General features: G+C 42.7%; 1 protein-coding gene across 4 annotated transcripts in view; it reads right to left on the bottom strand.

The window, feature by feature from the left end:
* cep112 (centrosomal protein 112) overlaps positions 1-19143 on the bottom strand; it is a 126388-nt gene that overhangs the window by 78435 nt on the left and 28810 nt on the right. For 2 of the 4 annotated variants that reach the window (XM_053443025.1, XM_053443028.1), the window contains exons 1-8: positions 18087-18300; positions 17870-17975; positions 17485-17675; positions 17025-17188; positions 11677-11761; positions 9835-9912; positions 6843-6890; positions 6654-6728 (exon numbers count right to left, since the gene is read on the bottom strand). In XM_053443025.1, coding sequence (XP_053299000.1) covers positions 6654-6728; positions 6843-6890; positions 9835-9912; positions 11677-11761; positions 17025-17188; positions 17485-17675; positions 17870-17975; positions 18087-18116 — 777 coding nt within the window. In that variant the 5' untranslated portion in view covers positions 18117-18300. Of the gene's footprint in view, positions 1-6653; positions 6729-6842; positions 6891-9834; positions 9913-11676; positions 11762-17024; positions 17189-17484; positions 17676-17869; positions 17976-18086; positions 18301-18377; positions 18443-19143 lie in introns of those variants that run through there. The other 2 variants (XM_053443027.1, XM_053443026.1) reach the window with 2 other exon arrangements.

The raw sequence follows: 19143 nt of genomic DNA, 5'->3' as shown, positions 1-19143 counted from the left end.
TTACACAGGGAGAGAGTGTCTATTTTGATTTCAACACAGTCTTTTCAGAGGATCAAATGTTCAGTGCCGTCGTGTGCATGTTGGAACAGATCTCCTTCAGCCAGAGGGCTTCCCAGTGCTAGTCAAATAAAAAACCCTAATGACCTATTCATCAAATTCCGTAATTGACCAAGATAATTACAATCCATTTTTCATAGTCTATTGTCTTTTTTTGTACAAAATGAGTCATTAGTAATTTTGTGATTACCAGAAAATAATTATCACATCTTTGGCAACACAATATTACTCACAAATGAGGCCTGGTCTTTTGCGGCAATCACTTTGCATGAATGCACTTGTCCGCAGAGCGACAATAAAACTAAATGAGTTTTTTTTAAATTGTTCTTAATGTTAAATGATGAAGACGTTAAGAATATTTTACACAATATTTTGTAATACCATTATTTCTATTCATTACCTCAACCAAGGAAGATATATTTTCATCTGCGTTCGTTTGTTTGTCAGTCTGTTCATGAGGAGAATTAGAAACTATAACCACTTGATTGATTACCACAAAACTTGGAAGGATGCAGTAGTTATCAGGAAAAAGAACGTAGTGTACAATTTGGTGGTGCTTGATTGAATTCAAATGGAATGTTGGGCCTTGGCCGAGGTATGAACTCAGACTGCCATTTTAGTTTTGCAAAAAAATTTAAGAAATCTCATTTGCTTCCAAATACCCATTTCGTCATCTTCTTCAAGCTAGTTTTTCTAGCTCGTTTGCTACACACAACACATGGAAATACAAAGAGAACCTTTGACGGAAAGAGAGCTGGCCATTTACTTTGATGTCACAACTCACGTTTAGTCACTGTCTGTTCTGGTGTGTTAATCAACCCTGGAGCACGGTGACAACGCTCTTCCTTTGAAAGTGTGGTTGTGTGTGTGTGTGAACATGTCAGCAGTTAACAATGTCCCGAGGCTAGCTCTTGTTTGTTCTCGTCATCGAAACAATTAAGTAGAAATTTCCCACGACTCCGCTTGGCACAGTCAAACCACATTAGACCTTCTCTCGGTATGAATCAAAGAAAAGCAACTGTGATAATAGACCAACTAAAAATATTATTTAATTACAGTATGATTGAAGTATAAATATTGACTTAGTATAATTAAGACATCAACATTATCCTAGACGTTAAAGAAAACAATGCGTATGCGTGGTATGGGAGTGAATGGGTGGAATCTTTGAAGCCCTGTGTGATTTTTACATGTGTTTGTGAACTAAAAACAAACTGCCGCCTAGATGCCGCTCCTCATTATTACACTTGAGGTACATTTAGACGCCGTATCCTTGACAAAGGTCTGTTAAACATTTTGTCGCTTTATTCATTGTCTTTTTTCTTAAATTACTGCCATTTCGCATGAATTTGAGGGGTCCACAGGAGACCTGTCGGAGTAGAAAGGAAAAAGCAAAAGCAAGCGTGTGAAAGATAGGCAGAGGGAGATGCTGCAGCGATTGAAAAGCGGAATAAGTGGAGCCCTGATTCTGCAGGCACCTGAAAAAAAACAAAAACATGTGTGGGTGTCATTTTCTCATCCTTTCTTCAAATGCTCTTTGGAGAAAGTTTGTCAAACTAGATCAGGGGCGTTTGAAACTTGTTTATAAAGGCGTCAGTGAAGAAAGGAGGAGGAGGAATGTCGTACACCTAAGGCTTCTGAGATGTCTTCAATCAGCCTAACTGGGTGGTACAGCTTTTTTCCCTCTTCTCTTCTTCTGAGTCGTAGCGAGTGCTGTAAGATGCCAAGTTTTTTGACACTTCACTCTTGAAAAGATGAGAGGGTTGGAAGGATTGGGGGGGGGGTATGACAGAGGGAATGCGAGAAGACGGAAACAGTTGCTTTTTCTGCTCTCAAAGCCAGCACGGGGTCAAGGCCTTTTTCTTCGGGGAGCTGTGTTCACAAATCGTCTTCTAACTGCTTGGGCTGCGCGATGCAAGGTTGCGTCTGTGAATCTCCTTTGTCTTGCCTGAGATGTACAATGTCTTTGTGCATCTTTCATCCTCAGTAAACACAGATGCTCCAGGATAGTTGGCACTCTGCTATCTACTAAGGAACAGCTACATTCCATTTCCATTCTCTGTTGACAAGTTAATTTACTGTAGTCTGCACATATAGTGAGTCTGGATAAAGACTTTGGATAAAATTGAATCATGGCAAGTTTCAGATAAGGGCGTTCTAAACTAAGAATAAGTAAAAAGGTCATTAGTCGCTCAAATAATAACATCAAGAGCACAAGAATTAAGGAGAGAAGACAGAAATACTTGAAATACTAACTATCATTATAGAACACTGTTGGTCCCTTGTGTCTCCCAGCCTGAAGCCCCATCTTGCACACCAAACTACAGAACTAGCCCTTAAAACTACTGAGGCTCGCTAGGCTGCTCTTGTTTTAGCTTTGAAAAGCGATCAGATAAGAAAGGCTGTGGCCCTCTAAATCACAGGCTGAAGGCTCAAGCTTCATCCCAAAGGATCCACAAATTAAAGAGACTATATCATTATGGTATCGGCGAGCAGAGGGTCTGATCCCCAGTCAGGGGCTTGTGATCATTAGAGTGTGACTCTACTCTACTCTAACACATTCATTTACCCTGCAAGGCCTGCTGCCAACAACCCCTCAGGTCAGGCACCAAGCAGGTATGTATAAATACATATATTTCATCAGTCTGTCCGTATCTTTAATAAGCTCCTGACTCTTGCCTATGGCTAAGCCTGAGTCATCAGTCTCTATTTAATTGAATTTCCAAATAAAGACCCAGCCCTCATAACATTCAGCCGTGCTAGGGTGTGCTAAAGGATTAGCAGGACTTTGCTGCTCCCGCGAGACATTTTCCACAACTCACCCATATGCAAACACCCTGCATGAGCTAAGCGACTCAAAGCAATGGCAGCTAGTGGTGAAGTTTCTCAGCTGCCACTCATTTTCATCCATAGGAAAAGAGAAGTCAGCATTTGTATCAGGGCAGTCGGTAGCTTTGCGTGAGGATGTGCTTGGTGTGAAAGCGGAGATGCTCGTTAAGCCACCGCCGGCTTAATGACATGTGGCCTGTATAACACTTTAAACCTGGGTAAATTTTCAACTAGGATTTGGGGATTAAAGGGAAGTGATGTCACTGTGATTTCCTAGACTGGACCTAGACAGCCACGCAATAGCAGGGATGGACAAGGCTTTGATGGCTCTATTGGAAAGCTTAATGTGGCTATTGAGGATGATATGGTTAAGGTGGGACTGATGACATGGATCACTTCTGCAGAAAAATACTGTGTGTGGGTGTGTGTGTGGTCACAGCTGTATCCTGTGGGGTTCAGGGTTCCAGAAATCCATTTAACACTCTTTTGATTGCTAATGGTGACGGAAGACACATGATCAGTGAGGGCATCTGAAATGATCATGATCTCAGTAGAATAATAAGTAGCATCATATCACTACCATCTGAAGTCAGACGCCTCACCAAAGACGAGCAATGCCAGCCATTACATTAGGAGATGCCAGTGTGATGTGTGTTTCAGTAAAAAGTCAACTCATATTTCCTTTTTAACACACATTCTATTTCTAAAGCTCTGGTTCCATTCTATTAAAAGCCTCTATAAGAGTTAGACTACAGCAGAAGTGCAAGAGACTGGCACCAGTGGGCAAATTGCACAAATATAAGCACCCTGGAGAGAAAATACACCAGTTCTGCACAATTTCCTCTCATTTCCCAACGTTTCTATGTGACTTTCCTGAACTGGTGCCCATACTGAAAGTATTGTGGCCTCAGGGGAAATGACATGCCAGTACAGTTTCCTACAGCTTCCATACTGAGAATTAAGCTCTGGTTCAAGGCCAGCTGTGCGGTAAATGCAAATCAAACACACAAATCTTAAAAACATGAGGGGAAATATATGAACATCAATATAACAATATTCCATTTTGGAGTTGATTCAGCAATCCATGACTCAATACATCCATCCATCCATTATCTATAGTGTTTATCCTCTGAAGGTGGCACTGGGAGCAGGAGCCAACCCAAGCTGACATTGGGCAAGGGGCGGTGTACATCCTAGACAGGTTGCTGGCATAGTGCAGGGTCAAGACACAGAGACAAAACCATTTACTCTCACATTCACACCTACTGTCAATTAAGAGCCTGCAATTAAACAACCTGAGATCTGCACATCTTTGTATTGTGGTAGCGAGACAGAGTACCTGGAGAAAACCCACACAAACATGGAGAGAACATGCAAACTCCACATAGAAAGACTGGTCCAAACCGGGATTCGAACCAGGAACTCAATAATAGCACATACTAAACAATATAAGCTACATAATACTATTTATTCCAGGGATATTCAATTGGGTTGCATTACTGAAGATTGTACCGGTGTAACTAATAAACTTCTGAGATGTGATCAATTTATATTCCCGCCACACACAGCTGTATGAAGCCAGTGAGTCTGAGGAGGGATCAAACAGCATAGGACGTTGTTTTAATGTTTTCGTATTGGTTATGCTTGATTCAGCCTCAGCCCACAGGTAGACAACCCGACTGGGTGGATGTGTACAGTGTGTGTCCACGCATGCAAATCCTCTTTCCGCAGTCAAAAACTGAGCTTTGTTATGACAGGCCAATAAGGACGACTGTTCTTCTCCATCATGTCCGTGTGTTTCTCTTCCTTTCCCCTTCTTTCTGCCTTCATTTTCTGCCCTCTCCCGGTGAAGCTGATGTAACTGACTGGAGTGCTTTCCCCGAGCAGACATGAAAAGCCACGGCTATTACAGCCAAGTCATGCTCAGTTTTATATTTAACACTGCAAGTAAAGGCGGAGGGTGGGGGGAATGAGTGGTGGTTCAGAAAGGCGGGGAGGTGCAGAGGGGACTTCAAAGCATACTTTCAGAGTGGGATTTTCAGCTTAATTCCACATAAGGAAAAAACTGTCATCACTGGGAGCTGGCATTATTTTTGTCTTCTAAAAGGAATGCATGCGTTTGCCATTTCAACAATGCAAACTTTGCACAAGGAAGTATGTACATGTGGGGGTGTCCACTGCCATAAAACAAAAGATCATCTACCGCTCTATGTGTTCAACACTTGCCTCCAAAATCAAACTGTGTATACCGAGGGTTTTCCTACCATTAGAAGACCTGGGTGCAACTGAATGAAAGGAAAACTATGTTGAGAGTTCTCGACCTCTCTGTAGAGAGAGGACACTGTATTGGTCCTAGTATGAGACAATGCATCATTTCTTACAATTCGCTTTTAAAAATGACTGATGTCATATACTTCAGGACTTGGAGCAAGAACCCACGTAACAATAATATTAAATAATTGTTTTATTATTGACTGTTTTAGACTTAATGTTGCGAGGCTTTAAGTTCATCTACGGCATTAAAATGTGTCTTGAATATGTCTCATGTAAATCGGATCTCCCTGCCCTGCTCTATGTGCAAATAATAATAATCATTTGTGTGCATGAAGATTCTTTTGTTTTTAGCCAGTTTGAGTTTACCAATGTGTCCATTGTCGGAAAGTGTATCGATCGTTATGTGGTGCTCAGTTGTGAAACTGTAGCATGTCAGAGGCTGAGCAGACAGTCTTTCACATGCGGCCCAAGATGCATTTGCATTCACACAGCAAAAATAATGTGGCCACATGCATCGCAAACCACCTCCGAATGTGATACGAGTGATCGGCCCCAGGTATGCACTGAGAATGCATAAGGGTGCATGCGGATCTCTGCGCAGACCACTTGTGATCAGATCACTCAGGATGGGTGTTAAAACCAGGTCTGAGTAGTGTTGACAGTGACTCTTTCAGAGTTACTCAACCTTTACAGTGTTCAAAGGCTGCGGTAACATCTGCCAATGTATTTGCAGAGAAAATATGTCAAACAGCCAATACTTCAGTTCGTCACAGATGATGAGCTCACAAAGACTGAAGTGTGAAACATGTTAAATGTCAGAGAATACAATGATGTGAGAAGAATCGAGTGGATACAGTTAGTCAGTCAACAGACTGGTGGACACTGAGAAAGTTAGCTGTCTACAGACACTCATTCAAAGAAAGACTATATAAGCAGCCAAATGTGGTTTCCATCGTCTTATCACTATGGGAGGGTGAGAGAAATGTATATATATATATATACACATATATACACACACACACACACACAATATATGAATATCATACAAAAACTTGTTTTACCAGTGTTATATTCTGAGGCACACAGTGTGATACCTCAGACGTGAAGAATTACTACAGGCCATAGCACCGACTTCATCAGTGAGCCTATCGTTTCATTTTTCTTCTTGCTAATGTCTGAGTGTAAAGTGAAAAACAACAACCTCTATTGTGTTTTTTTTCATATACAGTCTATAATGAGAAAATGTACTACCCCCCTCTCCCACATAACCACCACCACAGGGCCTAAGCCCCCCCAGAAACTAAGGGGACACCCCGCTAAATAGTGAGTATCAGCAATCGAGGCTTACTGGAATGGATATAAAGGGCAGGCGCTTAAATTGACTTTGGATATACAGGGAGATGGTATCAGAATTATAAAAGAATTTTGATATTTATCACACAAAGACACTTTCATGTACAGTTGAGGTTTGCTAAGAGGTCTTTGGTGCATACCTCCTTGCTCTGAACAAGCTGTGGGTCATGATCTTCAGCCAAAGTGCTGTTCCTCCCAAAGCTCGACTTGAAAATCTACAGAGATAAAGGGGAGAGAGATTAGTGGACAGGGTGACTGTAAAGTTCAAAGACAAACACTTGTGTCTATGTAAGCAGACATAAACCTCGAGGGAGCCCCTGACAACTTACCGGAGACAAGGGAACGGGCTTCTCTCGCAAATACCTGGGGTTTTCAATCTGGAAGAGTCAACAGAAAAAACTTTAGACCTCTCTCGTCTTCCTCTCCTAACAAAGCCTGACTACCACCAGAATCTAACCTCCACCCTCAGTTTGTCGTAAACAAAGTGGGGAGCCCAGGGCTGAGGCATGATTCTCTTGCGTCAACTCTTGTCTGTGTAGAAAGACAGACAGGGTCAGGATACTTCGATGCATTGTGTGTGTGTGTGTGTGTGTGTGTGTCTGTTTCCGCTCTCAGCCCCTCTTTGCTGTCCTGACACAGTCCTTTTGTCAACACTCGCGACCACTAATCTGTAAGCTATCGCCGGTCCGTTTACCATCAGATGGAGCCCAATGTGTACACATCCTTGCCAAACACTGACACGCCATGTGCTTTGATTATAATATGAAACACAAAAGATGGAAAAGCGAGTGAGCCGCTAAACCACCTGAAAGTAAAAAGGGTCACGGTTCAATTGACTCTACAGCATTACATCAATACAGCTCACTCACTGTGACTAAACTGAAAAAAAACAACCCTCTATTTTCCTTCCACTATTTGAAATGTGTTTATGACCCCATTACATTTTTTTTGTGAAGAAAGTATCACACAGTCTCTCTTATGCACTGGGGCTGTCTGTAGGTGCTGCCAACTAAGAGCAGGATGACGACCTTTCAAACAGGAGAGATGACAGCAATGACGACGCCCAGCAACAGTTCTGCTGCAAATATCTTCAACATGGGGGAACAAGGAGGAGAATGAGGTGGAAGTGGAGCAGGGGGAGGAGAGTGGAACTCATTCAATGGAGGTAAAAAAAAAAAGAATAAAATGATGTTGTGAGGTGGCACATCCCACACGAAGCTAATCCAGAATGAATGGAAGATGAGAGAAGAGAACCTGAAACAACCTCAGAGCTCAGGAGGAAAATAGTGACGGTCACAATCTGTTGCTTCAGGGTGAGCCAGTGACAGGTGAAAGTAGGTCCGCCTCCTGACTGTGTGATATAGCTGCAAACAGGCCAGACATAGCACTAGCCCACATACTGTAAGCCCTCAAGAAAGGAGGACTTCAGTAGAGTCAGATTTTCTGTCAAACGCATTTACACAGAAAGACGTGTGCACAAGAACAGACCACTGAACACAGTCAGTGCAGAGCAGCATCAGTAGTGGATGCCATGTTGTGTGATGAATCGCTACTTAAATTTGGCGCTGGCTAAAATAAAAAATCCATATTTACCAAGGGATGAATCAATCAATATCCTTCTCAACTAGTGCCCAGGCTGCAAACAAGAATGGGATTCTTTTTATACCCACAGACAGCCGGTCATCAGATTTGATTGAGCACAGTCCACAGGGTAAGGAAGACATGTAGACTAAATGCTGTGGTGTAATACTGGCACGGTGTGATACTAAACTTGGGAACCCGGGTACACCCCTGCCCCTATGTGTGTCTGTGTGTGTGCCTGTTTATTTGCTGCATGCGCACACAGACGTACACACACATGCGCACCTTGTTTTTGTCCAGTCTCACAGCTGGCTCGGCATCCTGTGTCATTGGAGCCTGACGTGGATGGATGGATGTACGCAGAAGAGCAACAACACTCCACATCACAAGGCCGGACTCTCCAGCCAAACAAACGAGCTGTGATTGATGACTTCCTAGTTTCGGACTAGTGTTGAGCAAGCGGCAAGCACACCCAACTAACCACAGACAATGGATGGCCAAGTGGAGGGGACTATACCATTAAATTGAAGTTTATGTGAAGAAATAGGTCAAGATATTATGCAATGTTTTCTCGTCTGAAGGTTTTTTAGTTTTCCTCTTTACAGGCAGGTCAGTGTATACTGCGCCTAATTCTATTGACTCCAACATATTAAAATGATCTAATAGATTCAAGGAGAGATGAAGCCAGTGGTAGTCCAGCTGACTCGGGTTTTGTGTATCTTAAAGGAACTCTTATCTGAGTCTCAGGCAATCTGCTGTTTGTTGTCCAGTACGACCTCCATGCTGACACCGTCTTACATTGGAGGTGAGATGAACAAACTGGTGCAGACTGCAGCCGAACATCTGAAGCAAAGCTAAAGATGTGCTAGACACAGCGACGCTCGGTTGTGCTGAAATTTTGCAGGAGATGGGCGCTTTGAAGTAGTGCATCTATGAAACTTCTGTAAACTTGAAGGGGGTTTGTGTGTGTGTGAGAGAGAGTTAGTGTGGTTGTGTGAAGGAACATCTGTTGATTTGAAAGATGCAGGCTTGGGGGGAGCGTTGCCAAGCAATGCATCTTATCAGCGTCTCAACACAGAGGAGTGCAAAGCGGAGCAGTGCACGGCTTCACGTCTGCTGATGGAGACCTCAGATTACCCTCGTCTTGAAAGGGAGAGGGAGAGCAACGATGAGAGTCAGAGAGAAGCTGGATGGACGGAGAAGTGGCGAATGGCAGAACAGAGAGAACTGGAGAACGAGTCGGAAATGCCGAAAGAGATGAGCCGCTCTGTAAAAATTTAAGAAATAAAGGAAACTGTGTGTAAGAATGTGGGGGGGAATGACAGAGGTGAGGAGAAAACGAAAGAGAAAAAGAGAGACTCTAGGTCATGCGGGTGAGGAGATAGCGAATATATAAGAGAGTAAAAGACATGAGGGCACAGTGCTTATCGAGCCCTGGCCCGGTGCACTCCAGGCAGATGCATCTTCAAATTCTCAGTTTACACAACCCCTCATCATCCGACCCTCACGTCCCATAATCCCACTGAGCTGCCTCGGGGAAGTGGTTTCAAGAGGACATGGGTGAAAAGGATATTTTCCCCTGTGTTCAGTGTGTAAGCAATACAGCCAACTCAGCATCAATGCACTATTGATTTGATTTACACGTGAGCTCAGGCATTCAGTAGCCGTCACTGCAGATGAGCTGCAGCGTGTTGACAGCTGTATTTAACCCAGAAGCTCAAGGCATGCCCCTGGACTCACCCCCAGGTTCCAGCTGTTGAGACGAGCCTCCAGGTCACTGTCATCGGGAGACATTTCCTCTTTCAGCCCCCCATCCACCTGAGGAGGAGAAAGTGGGGAGGAAAAGAATGCGTGAAGCAGCAGAAACAAAATGGAGGCAGAGGGAGGGGTGATAGAAATTAGAGGAGGGAATTTAAAATATTTCTGACGGTGCTTTGATTGGCATTTTGGCCTGAGGGAGAGAACAACAGACAGTGATGGAGGTTATTATTTTGACAAAATATAATTCCTCTCTTGGCAACGACAAAAAGGCTCTTCAAAAGCTTACAAATATACATACACCCACATGTGTTCTCCTCCCATACAAAGAGCGCTCGACTCCCTCGTTATCTCCATTTCTCCACCCTTTGCTCCTCCACTCCCCTCCCTCTCACAAGCAGCACTCCAGATGTTTGGCAGTTCCACATCATTTCCGTCACGCAGTAAATTCCACAAGAGGGTCATACGCAGATACAGCCCTTGTCATTCTTGTTTTCCCCCCCCGGCCCTTTCATTACCACGGGCCTCCGGATTTGTTTTATACAGTATGATACGAATGCTTCCAGGGGTTCTGTTGATCTAAGGTCAGTTTACCTAAGTCGAAGTTGGGCAGAGAGGTTGGAGTTGGGGGGAAATATTTAATAAAGTCGAGCGAGCGATACGGAAAGGAGAGATGTTGTTGAATTTGATTAGGATCTGGTGGAGTGTGGACCTTGGGTGTTCCTCAGTGGAACCGCACTGATACAGAGAAATGGCTGAGTGGAAAGGCTCAGGATTGAATGCCCACATCTGATTAAATGGGCATTAAGGTCCCGGAGCCTCACTCTCGAACAAACACAGTAAACGTTTCATTTCAATATCTTGGAATGCAAAGTATGCGGCTGTTCAAAGCTGCATGTCACCGTCTCTGTATCACAGCAAACATTTTAAAATGAATGACCTCAAATGCTTTTAGTCACAGAGGTCGAAGCAGTTCTGACAATGAAAACACACGCCTACTTTATCAGACACCTGCACTATCTTATCCAGCCGCCCTGCTGAGTCAATACAGAGCTCATGATGTTCGGATTTTAGTGACGTCGTTGTAAATCTGTAACTGATGTGTATAGAGGTGGTGTTGTACTGGACTGCATGATATTGAGAGAAGTTGTTGCTTCCAGTTGCATACATAAGGGGGCAGTATATGAGAAACACCACGCAATAATATGCAGTACAGTAAACCACCACTTTTATACTCCTCAATAAAAATAATCCAAACATAACACAGAACATGATGAGCTCTGTACAGATGGATGACTTGGCAGGGCAGCTGGATTGGAAATTAGCCACTATGTGTGTTTGTTCATGAGAAATGTACTATCTAATGCACAGAGTAGATTCAACCACAATGTTTGATATGAAAGTCCCTGAACATATATTTCCCCACACCTCTCTAAACCAGCTTCAACAAAATGTCATTTGTTGTTGCGCTGTAATGCATCAGTTTTCGCTCGGTGTGCCTAATAAACTGGCAGTTGATGTGTAACTGAAACATTGTGTTGTAACCACAATCATTAGCTATTTTTGTTCCTTGAACATGCAAGGGTTGAGTTCTGGGAATTTCCTCTGACTTCATGGGGAAACTAGAGCAGGAATTTCCAAATTGGTCGGCACTACAGAAGAAGGAAGGACTTTGTGGCTACTGATTTTATTTGCATCAGCAGGTTGATTTTAATATTCCAATGTATCATTACGGCTTCCTTGCAGCAATCTAACAACACTAAAAAAATAAAAACCTACTTGATGAATCTCTAGACAAGTATGCAAAGGAAGTGATGAACTAACCCTTCTGGCGTCTTGTCTTGGTGACTGTTTGATTGGACTGGAGGCCACGGGTTGTGATGGGATCTTCTCCTCATACAGCATCCTCCTGGAAGAGATAAAGCAGTAAGAGGTTATCCTACAGTATATGTGTGTGTGTGTCTCTAGAGTCTGCTCTTGTCTCTATGTTTGCATATGAATGTGCTTGCGTAGGCAGAGTGCCTTGCTATTTGCACAGATCAACATCTGGCATCGGTTGCATGGTTTGTGGTCTGCATTTCATCCCATCTGAACAATAAACGTGGCAGCTATACATCAGCCTGTTTCCATGTGCAGCCCACATGGCACCAGTACATGGCTTGTTCAATCTTTTTATAATCGTTCAACTCATCTCATTGTCCCTCATTATGTCCATCATGGTTTGAACAAGCTGCCTAACAAGGGACCTGCTTATATTCGTTGGCAAACATGCACAAACACACATTTCTCATTCACACTTCACTTTCCCCTTTCTCTCTCTAACACACACGGCAGTCTCATTACGAGCAGACACACAAGGCACTAATGACCCACTAATGCTAATTAAATAAAGAGGATGACGGCGTCAGAAAGATGTACAACAACAATGAAGAAAGAAATCGGTCTTTTAATGAAGACATCACATTACGTTCAGTACGGAGCCTATAGGCGTACTTTTTTTTGTGATCCGGTGTAATTTTATTTTATTTATAAGAATTTTCATTTATCTCAGGAAGGAAAGCACTGGCGTTGTGGGGTTTCTGCTGAATATAGATCAGGAAATTATCTGTACAAGCAGATACCTGCAGGAGCCACCTGAGTGATTTGTGTCATCGAACACAAATTTGTTCTCATTTCATTTCGAGTGTGTGATGACTGCCTCTGAATGTAGCACACTGCATTATGTGCAACCTGTATATTTACAATATCTTTATTCATTTCAAATAGGTTAATCTCTGAGGCCTTTTATCAGAAGAGGTTTTTGTGTAAGTTGTTACTTTCATTGTAACATTGAACTGTCCGCATGTTTTCTGTGCTTTCGATTCTTATTGACAGCCAGGCTCTTCTTGAACCTGGTTGATTTGTTCATGTTTAATTCAATGAGGAACATGCAGTGCACTGCCTTAAGACTTACAATGTCAACTCTTGAAGCTGCACAGACTTTTCTGCAGCCTTTTATAATAATGTCACAATCACATTTTGCTTCTGTACATGTCAGGTTGTGGAAGTCGCTCAGTAACATGGCCCAAGTTGTTTTAAACGGTTAAAATGTATGAATTACCCTGCAACCCAATACACTTGTTTTTTCACACCAATTACAATGTGAGGGTGGCAACAGTCACAATACATCAGCTCAGATGTCCTTACACAACTTAGATTAAAAAATGATCACAGGAAAATACTAATACTGATTGTTTTCACTTATCTATAACTAATTCAAATCAAATCTTGCAAATCACATAGTAGTGGGTTTGTGCACGCATGCACACACAGGCACACACACACCTGCATGCACAAACACATGCAGCTGTGAAACCTGGACAGGGGGGCCAAGCTTCACAATCTTGGGCCTCTAAGTCAACAGGTGGATGAGGATAATTGAATCAGATGTGTCTGGAGTCTGAGGCCCAGAGATCAAAGCAGTGGCAAGTCTGGCCAGAGCCGCACACAGGCGCTTGCACGAGCGGGCGCGCGCACACACACACACACATGAACACACACACACAAAGATGAGAACACCATGTCAAGCCTCAGAAGCTGTAGCTTGGCTGATTAAAGCGTCCTGACATCCATACCCAAGCTTGACCTCCAGGTGCATAGCCAGAGGGCCCAGGTCTCAGCCTCGGGCAATCTCAGGAAAGCAGCCTGACCTTGGGACACAAACATCCCCCTGCCCATGCACACCCTCCAACACAACCCCATGGCACCCGGAGGCTCTGAGATCAGTGGGAACATACTGGACTAGACGGGAGAGACTAGAGGCGTTTACAGCAACATCAACGGCTGACTCCTGCAAGTGCAAGTGCACTGTTATTGTCGCACTTACCCAGAGAGAGAAAAAACAGGGGAGGGGGAGTCGCAAGGACACAAAACACAAAACACAGATTGAAAGCAGAAGTCAGAGAGAGACAAGCGGAAGATAAGAACAGAGAAGGGGCCTTAAAGAGACCAAAGGAGATGGAGAGTAGAACCAAATAGAGAGATAAAGAGAGAACTACATGCTCTCCAACTATACTTTAGCAGTGAACCTGACCCTCGCGGAGCTGATTAGCAAGTTAACATGTCAAAAGCAACCACACATGTCATTTCCCCCTCACGTCTGTATCAGGGTGTCTCTACCTTGAACTCCAGTTGACATTAGAAGACGGATTGGACATGTGGACTAATCACCAAAGCTGTTTTCTATGATCCTTTGACCCCCACCGGCTGCATTTGCTTTCCCACAGAATTCCTCCTCCTCAGTGAGTGCTATACACGAAGCACTGGCTCCATCTTGTGGCTATTATTAGGAAGAGCAGAGCAGCAGCAGTGGAATGCACAGGGGAGTTTACTCAGGGCATTTTGGACTAATGAAGGTTTTAATGGCGCGTCCCTTAACGCACATAAACACATCACAACACTTCCGCTTCTGTGTGAAAAAAAAGAAAAAAAGAAACAGAAAACCTACCCAGCTGTTCCTTCAGATGTTGAAACTGGAATTGGCTCTAACAGTTTTTTATGAGCGAAAAAGAATCCCTGCCCATCACCTGACTAATGGTGAGTGAGACCGAGATCAAACGTTGCCACATCATAGGGAGGGAGTCAGACAAGCTCCTTCCATTTAATCTTATCTAAATGAGAGAGACACATAAAAAGACCCTTGGCCTGAATAATTTTCTCCATCAGGACGTTAGCCTGTGATCTGAGTGTCTTTCATGGTCTTATCCCAATCAGACACTATGGTACTCAGCAGTCTGCTCCCAACAAAACCTCTCTATCCCCACCCTCTACAGTAGAGAGAAGGAATGGCTTTGCCTTACAGAAGGTGGCCACACATGAAGCTATAGAATTACGCAAACAGCTCGAGCTTTTGATTCTCAGCTTTTTGGTCACGCAAACTGGTCACTATTGATTTAACAACGCCTCACTGGTGGACATTAACAAGTTTGATCAGGTCATATAAAGTCAAGTCTTTTGAAAAATAACAGCCTGTGTTAAAGTCAATGAACCGATGAAAAAATATGGGTCATTCTGTGTCAAATCATCGTACTTTAGAGCCAAAGGCAAAGATCTTTATAAAAATTTTTGCTGATATGATCACTCATTAAACCTATGGAACAATTTCCTGAATCTCGGATCACAATTAAGGAAAATAATGGAGTACTGAAGTCTGAACTTCTTGTGAGGACTGGTCATATCACCATTAATGTAGGTCAAAGAGAAATTATTCTCATAATGTTAATTAATTAAGATCCAAGAGACTTGACATTTCAGTGGGTTTCTGTTTCAAACAAACCAGCATGAAAACTCTCATCTAGATCTGTGATGATTTGACCAATTGTATACAATAACAATCATCCATAAACAACTAATACTGCGAGTCTCTTGGGCATTTTAGCATAATTCCATTGCCCCTGTATTTAAAGAACGAGTGATTAAGTATCACTGCTGACAAATTAAACGCAGTCCAATTTGTTTGTTTGGCTGTAAATGTAAAATCTCAAAACAACTGTGACAAATATTTACAGACAAGTCCTAATTATCAATTTCAAAGGATAAAATAATCTACGACCCTTTATCAATTACAGTTTACTGTAATAAGATATGGCAGGAAGGGGCCTGTACCAGTTCTCTCACTGTGCCACAGTGGCTATTAGACGCGTTACTAGCTCTCTTTTTTTATGCTAATGAGCATATCAAGCCACTGGGCTCTGATTTTCCGTTTCTTGTTAATTGGAATAAAAATCCTGGAGCCATTACTAACATCATTTTGTCAAACTCCTGAAGTGCCTGCAGTCAGAGCAAATATCCCTGAGCAAAGAGGGATCACTGATGATTTAAAGCATCACATTCAAAAACATTGTGTAAATATTTATGTACTTACACAAGGGCCTGAGTGCATTGTGATTTTTTAGTCATTCAGTCAGACCATTCAAATTTCAAAATACATATATTTAAGTATTATGCATTTATAGCTGATGTTCCTTCGAGAATAGAAGGCAAACAATCAAAGAAAAACACAGAATGCTAATGAGCTACCAGACTCTATATACTATGCTTCCCTCTCTCCTCAGGTTCAGCGACTGGGAAAGTGCAACGAGGACAGGAACAGAAAGATGGAACGAGAATAGGAGAGATTCCTTGTCCTCTCATGCTGTTTTTGAAGTATCTCTCTTTGAAAAGTCTGTATGGACAGCCAGGGCAGACTGATGCAAGTACTTGGCAATGTCTTCGGCTTCTCCGACAGTGCTGCTGAGCAAATATGACGGGTGATCAGTCATGAAAAGCTGTGAGCATCCAGCTTCACAACTCGATATTTTCAGTCTGGTAAAAGAACTTCTTAAACAGAATGCTTAGATAAATATCAAATGTGCTCTATGCAGCATCTGACTATACATCATCAGAGATGTTTAATCACAAGCTGGAACAAGAAGAGCGTCCTCTTTTTAATCTTCTCTTTGTTAAGACATAATTAATAGAATTAATTTAGATAAAGATTTATTTAGATATGCACCATTTTGCACAAACGTATAAATATCAGTCCCCTAAACATGCCTATCTCACAATGTTAAGAGAGGTGGAAAATCCTAGGAATATTGTGTCAACTTGCATTTGAGTACCAACTAATATCTGTTCTAGACAAGACTCAACATGACACAAGCTTCAGTTCATGTTCACATCAAACACCAGAACGGGGAAAAGGTATAATCTCTGACTTCACTGTGATCAATGACAGACTGGTTTGACTAATTCTGAAACTGCTGATCTCTTGAGATTTGCACACACAACAGGTTCTACTGAGCATGGCATGAAAAAAAGTAATAACACAATTTGGTTTGGTGATGAGATACATTTTATTAGCTACACTGGGAGTATGATCAGCAAGTCCGACAATCAATATGCAGGACCAAAAGTTTGCAATTGCAATAATATGAGAAGTCTGAGTGCCACAGTTATGACTCCCCACAGTAAAGACCAATGTGTCCTACCTATAAGATTTGCTACTACTCTGTAAAAAGATGTTGCAGTGCCTTTAAAACACAATCAAATCTATAAATACAATGAAAACAAACAACTTTGTTTGTTTTATTTAGGGGGATTTTCAAGCTAAACCTGTGTTTATTTGAGCAAGATGATGTTCAGAGGAAAAGTACCTGTGATGAGTTCCGACAGGTGTGGAACTGGCTCTGTCCTTAAGGAGGCCAATGCTCAAACTGTCATCAGTAAAGCCGCTCAGCTCTCCTGTCACCCAGTCAGGCAGACCTGCATTGCTCTGCTGAGCGGATCCACTCGTCAGTGGCTCATCAAAGTAGATGGACTAGACATAAAGATGCAAAAGCAGAAGATGAGGATTAGATTCAATTATATCATCTGCATGTGCAATCAATTACGATGGCAGCTACTGGGTTTCAACTGCATAAGATTCTATCAAAGCTACAACCATGTTTTTGTCACTTTGTGGACATTGCATGTGTTGCCTTGGATATGACAGAATCTTTGGAGTGCACTAAACTCCAACATCGGGTGCAAAAGTGTCTCGAAACCGGGAACATTGTTGCACTACTAGATGGTAATACGGGTTTATTGAGGGTTTGATGTAGAAGCCATCCTCACCATGTAGGTGGGGAGCGTCTTGAGGCTGCCGGACTCTGGTTTGCTGACGAAAGGCGCCTCCAGTACCCCTCTTTTGAGCATGTGAAGAAGCAGGCGGGCGTACATGTTGCGGTTCTTACGGCCGATTAGGCCTGAAGCACACGTGGCCGGGTCACACAGCTTCTTTATCCATGCGGCACACTGGTGGCGCGCTGAGAACAGTAGAAGAGATGGGGGACAAAACAAATGATTATAACAGGTGATTCAACACATCACATCGGTTTTCTCGGCATGATTCCTGAGCTTGAAACAGCTCAAAGGTCCAAAACAGAGACGTGAAGTCACCCACAGCAGAGGTGTTTGGATGATGTTAATGGAGGAGAAATGTGATGAAGTGAAACCTCACCTCTCCTGTTGGGATGATTCTGGACATGTGGCTTCAAGTCCAGCAGAAAATGGTCAAACTCAGCGTCCAGCGTCTCCCACGAGTCCTCACGTTTGCTCATCGTGTCCTGAGGGGGATGAAGAAGTTGTTTTCACGGCTAATAAGAAAACTAGCACTTCTACTCTGTTGACAAATACAGCCAACGTTAGCTAGCTAGTGCTTCAGCTGATTTACTCACTAGAGCCTCAGACCTTGTTGTGTCAAACATAACAGCATCGTGTCACGTGATGTGAGAATGCCATGACAACCCGATGATCACAACTAGCGATAACAACAAACTAGCTAGACACCATTTAAAGGGCAGCTAGTTAGCGTGTTGCTAGCCGAGCTAAAGCTCTCAGTAACACCCTGGGCTAGCACCGGGGAACTTCCTCTCACGGGCTCCGTGTGACGTCAGCCTGTCAGCAGCGCCGTGCTGAAGACACAATGTCAGTGCCGAGATAACAAAACGGGATAAAGAGCCACTTACATACAGTTGTGATTTCAGCGCTCAAAACGGTTCGAAAACTTCCTCATCACTTTGCGTCACTTCCGTCTTCCGCGATGGAGTGGCGCGTGCCCGTTGCCATAGAAACGGCATACCCCGGATTCCCTTTCCCTGTCAGTCACATTCATCGTCTTTTTTAATTTGACTCAACAGAACCTGTGTTTACCCACTGTTATTATAAGAAAAATACCCACATTAAAAACAAGTCTATTGTGTTCTGAATTCAGTAATATTGTCTTTTTGCACATTAATCTACAACTGAATGTCAAAGTGTATATATATGTTTTTTGGTTGTTTTTTGCAAATTCATTCAACTTTGAAACGGTGAAACTTTATGGCTGAGTGGTGATGGAAGCTACTTTGAGTAAAAGATATAGAAGCTGGGTTGAAGTTCACCAAACAGGATTTAAAAACCTCTGGGAGCACGAGGAACCAAATATTCTCTGGTCTGAGGAGACAAGAGCAGATCTCCAAACACTATTTTCATTCTGGCATTTCATAGAAAAAATCCGTCCATTTTAATGGATCATTTATAGGATAAAATGACATCTATATTAATTTACTTTGAAATGTGCAACATAATAAAGTGTACAGAAAGTCTGAATACTAGTCTGACGCCACTATATATCACATATTGAAACGATTCAAGATATTTTATGAGACCAAAAGATAAACTGTGTTACAGTATTTTTTCCATGTACAGCCTCTGCTCTCATCACGTCGCTATTTTAACTGAAACACAGACTCA

Source organism: Pleuronectes platessa, chromosome 16, assembly GCF_947347685.1.
Source record: "Pleuronectes platessa chromosome 16, fPlePla1.1, whole genome shotgun sequence".
Classification (NCBI taxonomy): Eukaryota; Metazoa; Chordata; class Actinopteri; order Pleuronectiformes; family Pleuronectidae; genus Pleuronectes; species Pleuronectes platessa.
The sequence above is the reverse complement of the archived record's forward strand: the minus strand, read 5'-3'. Positions and strand labels throughout refer to the sequence as shown.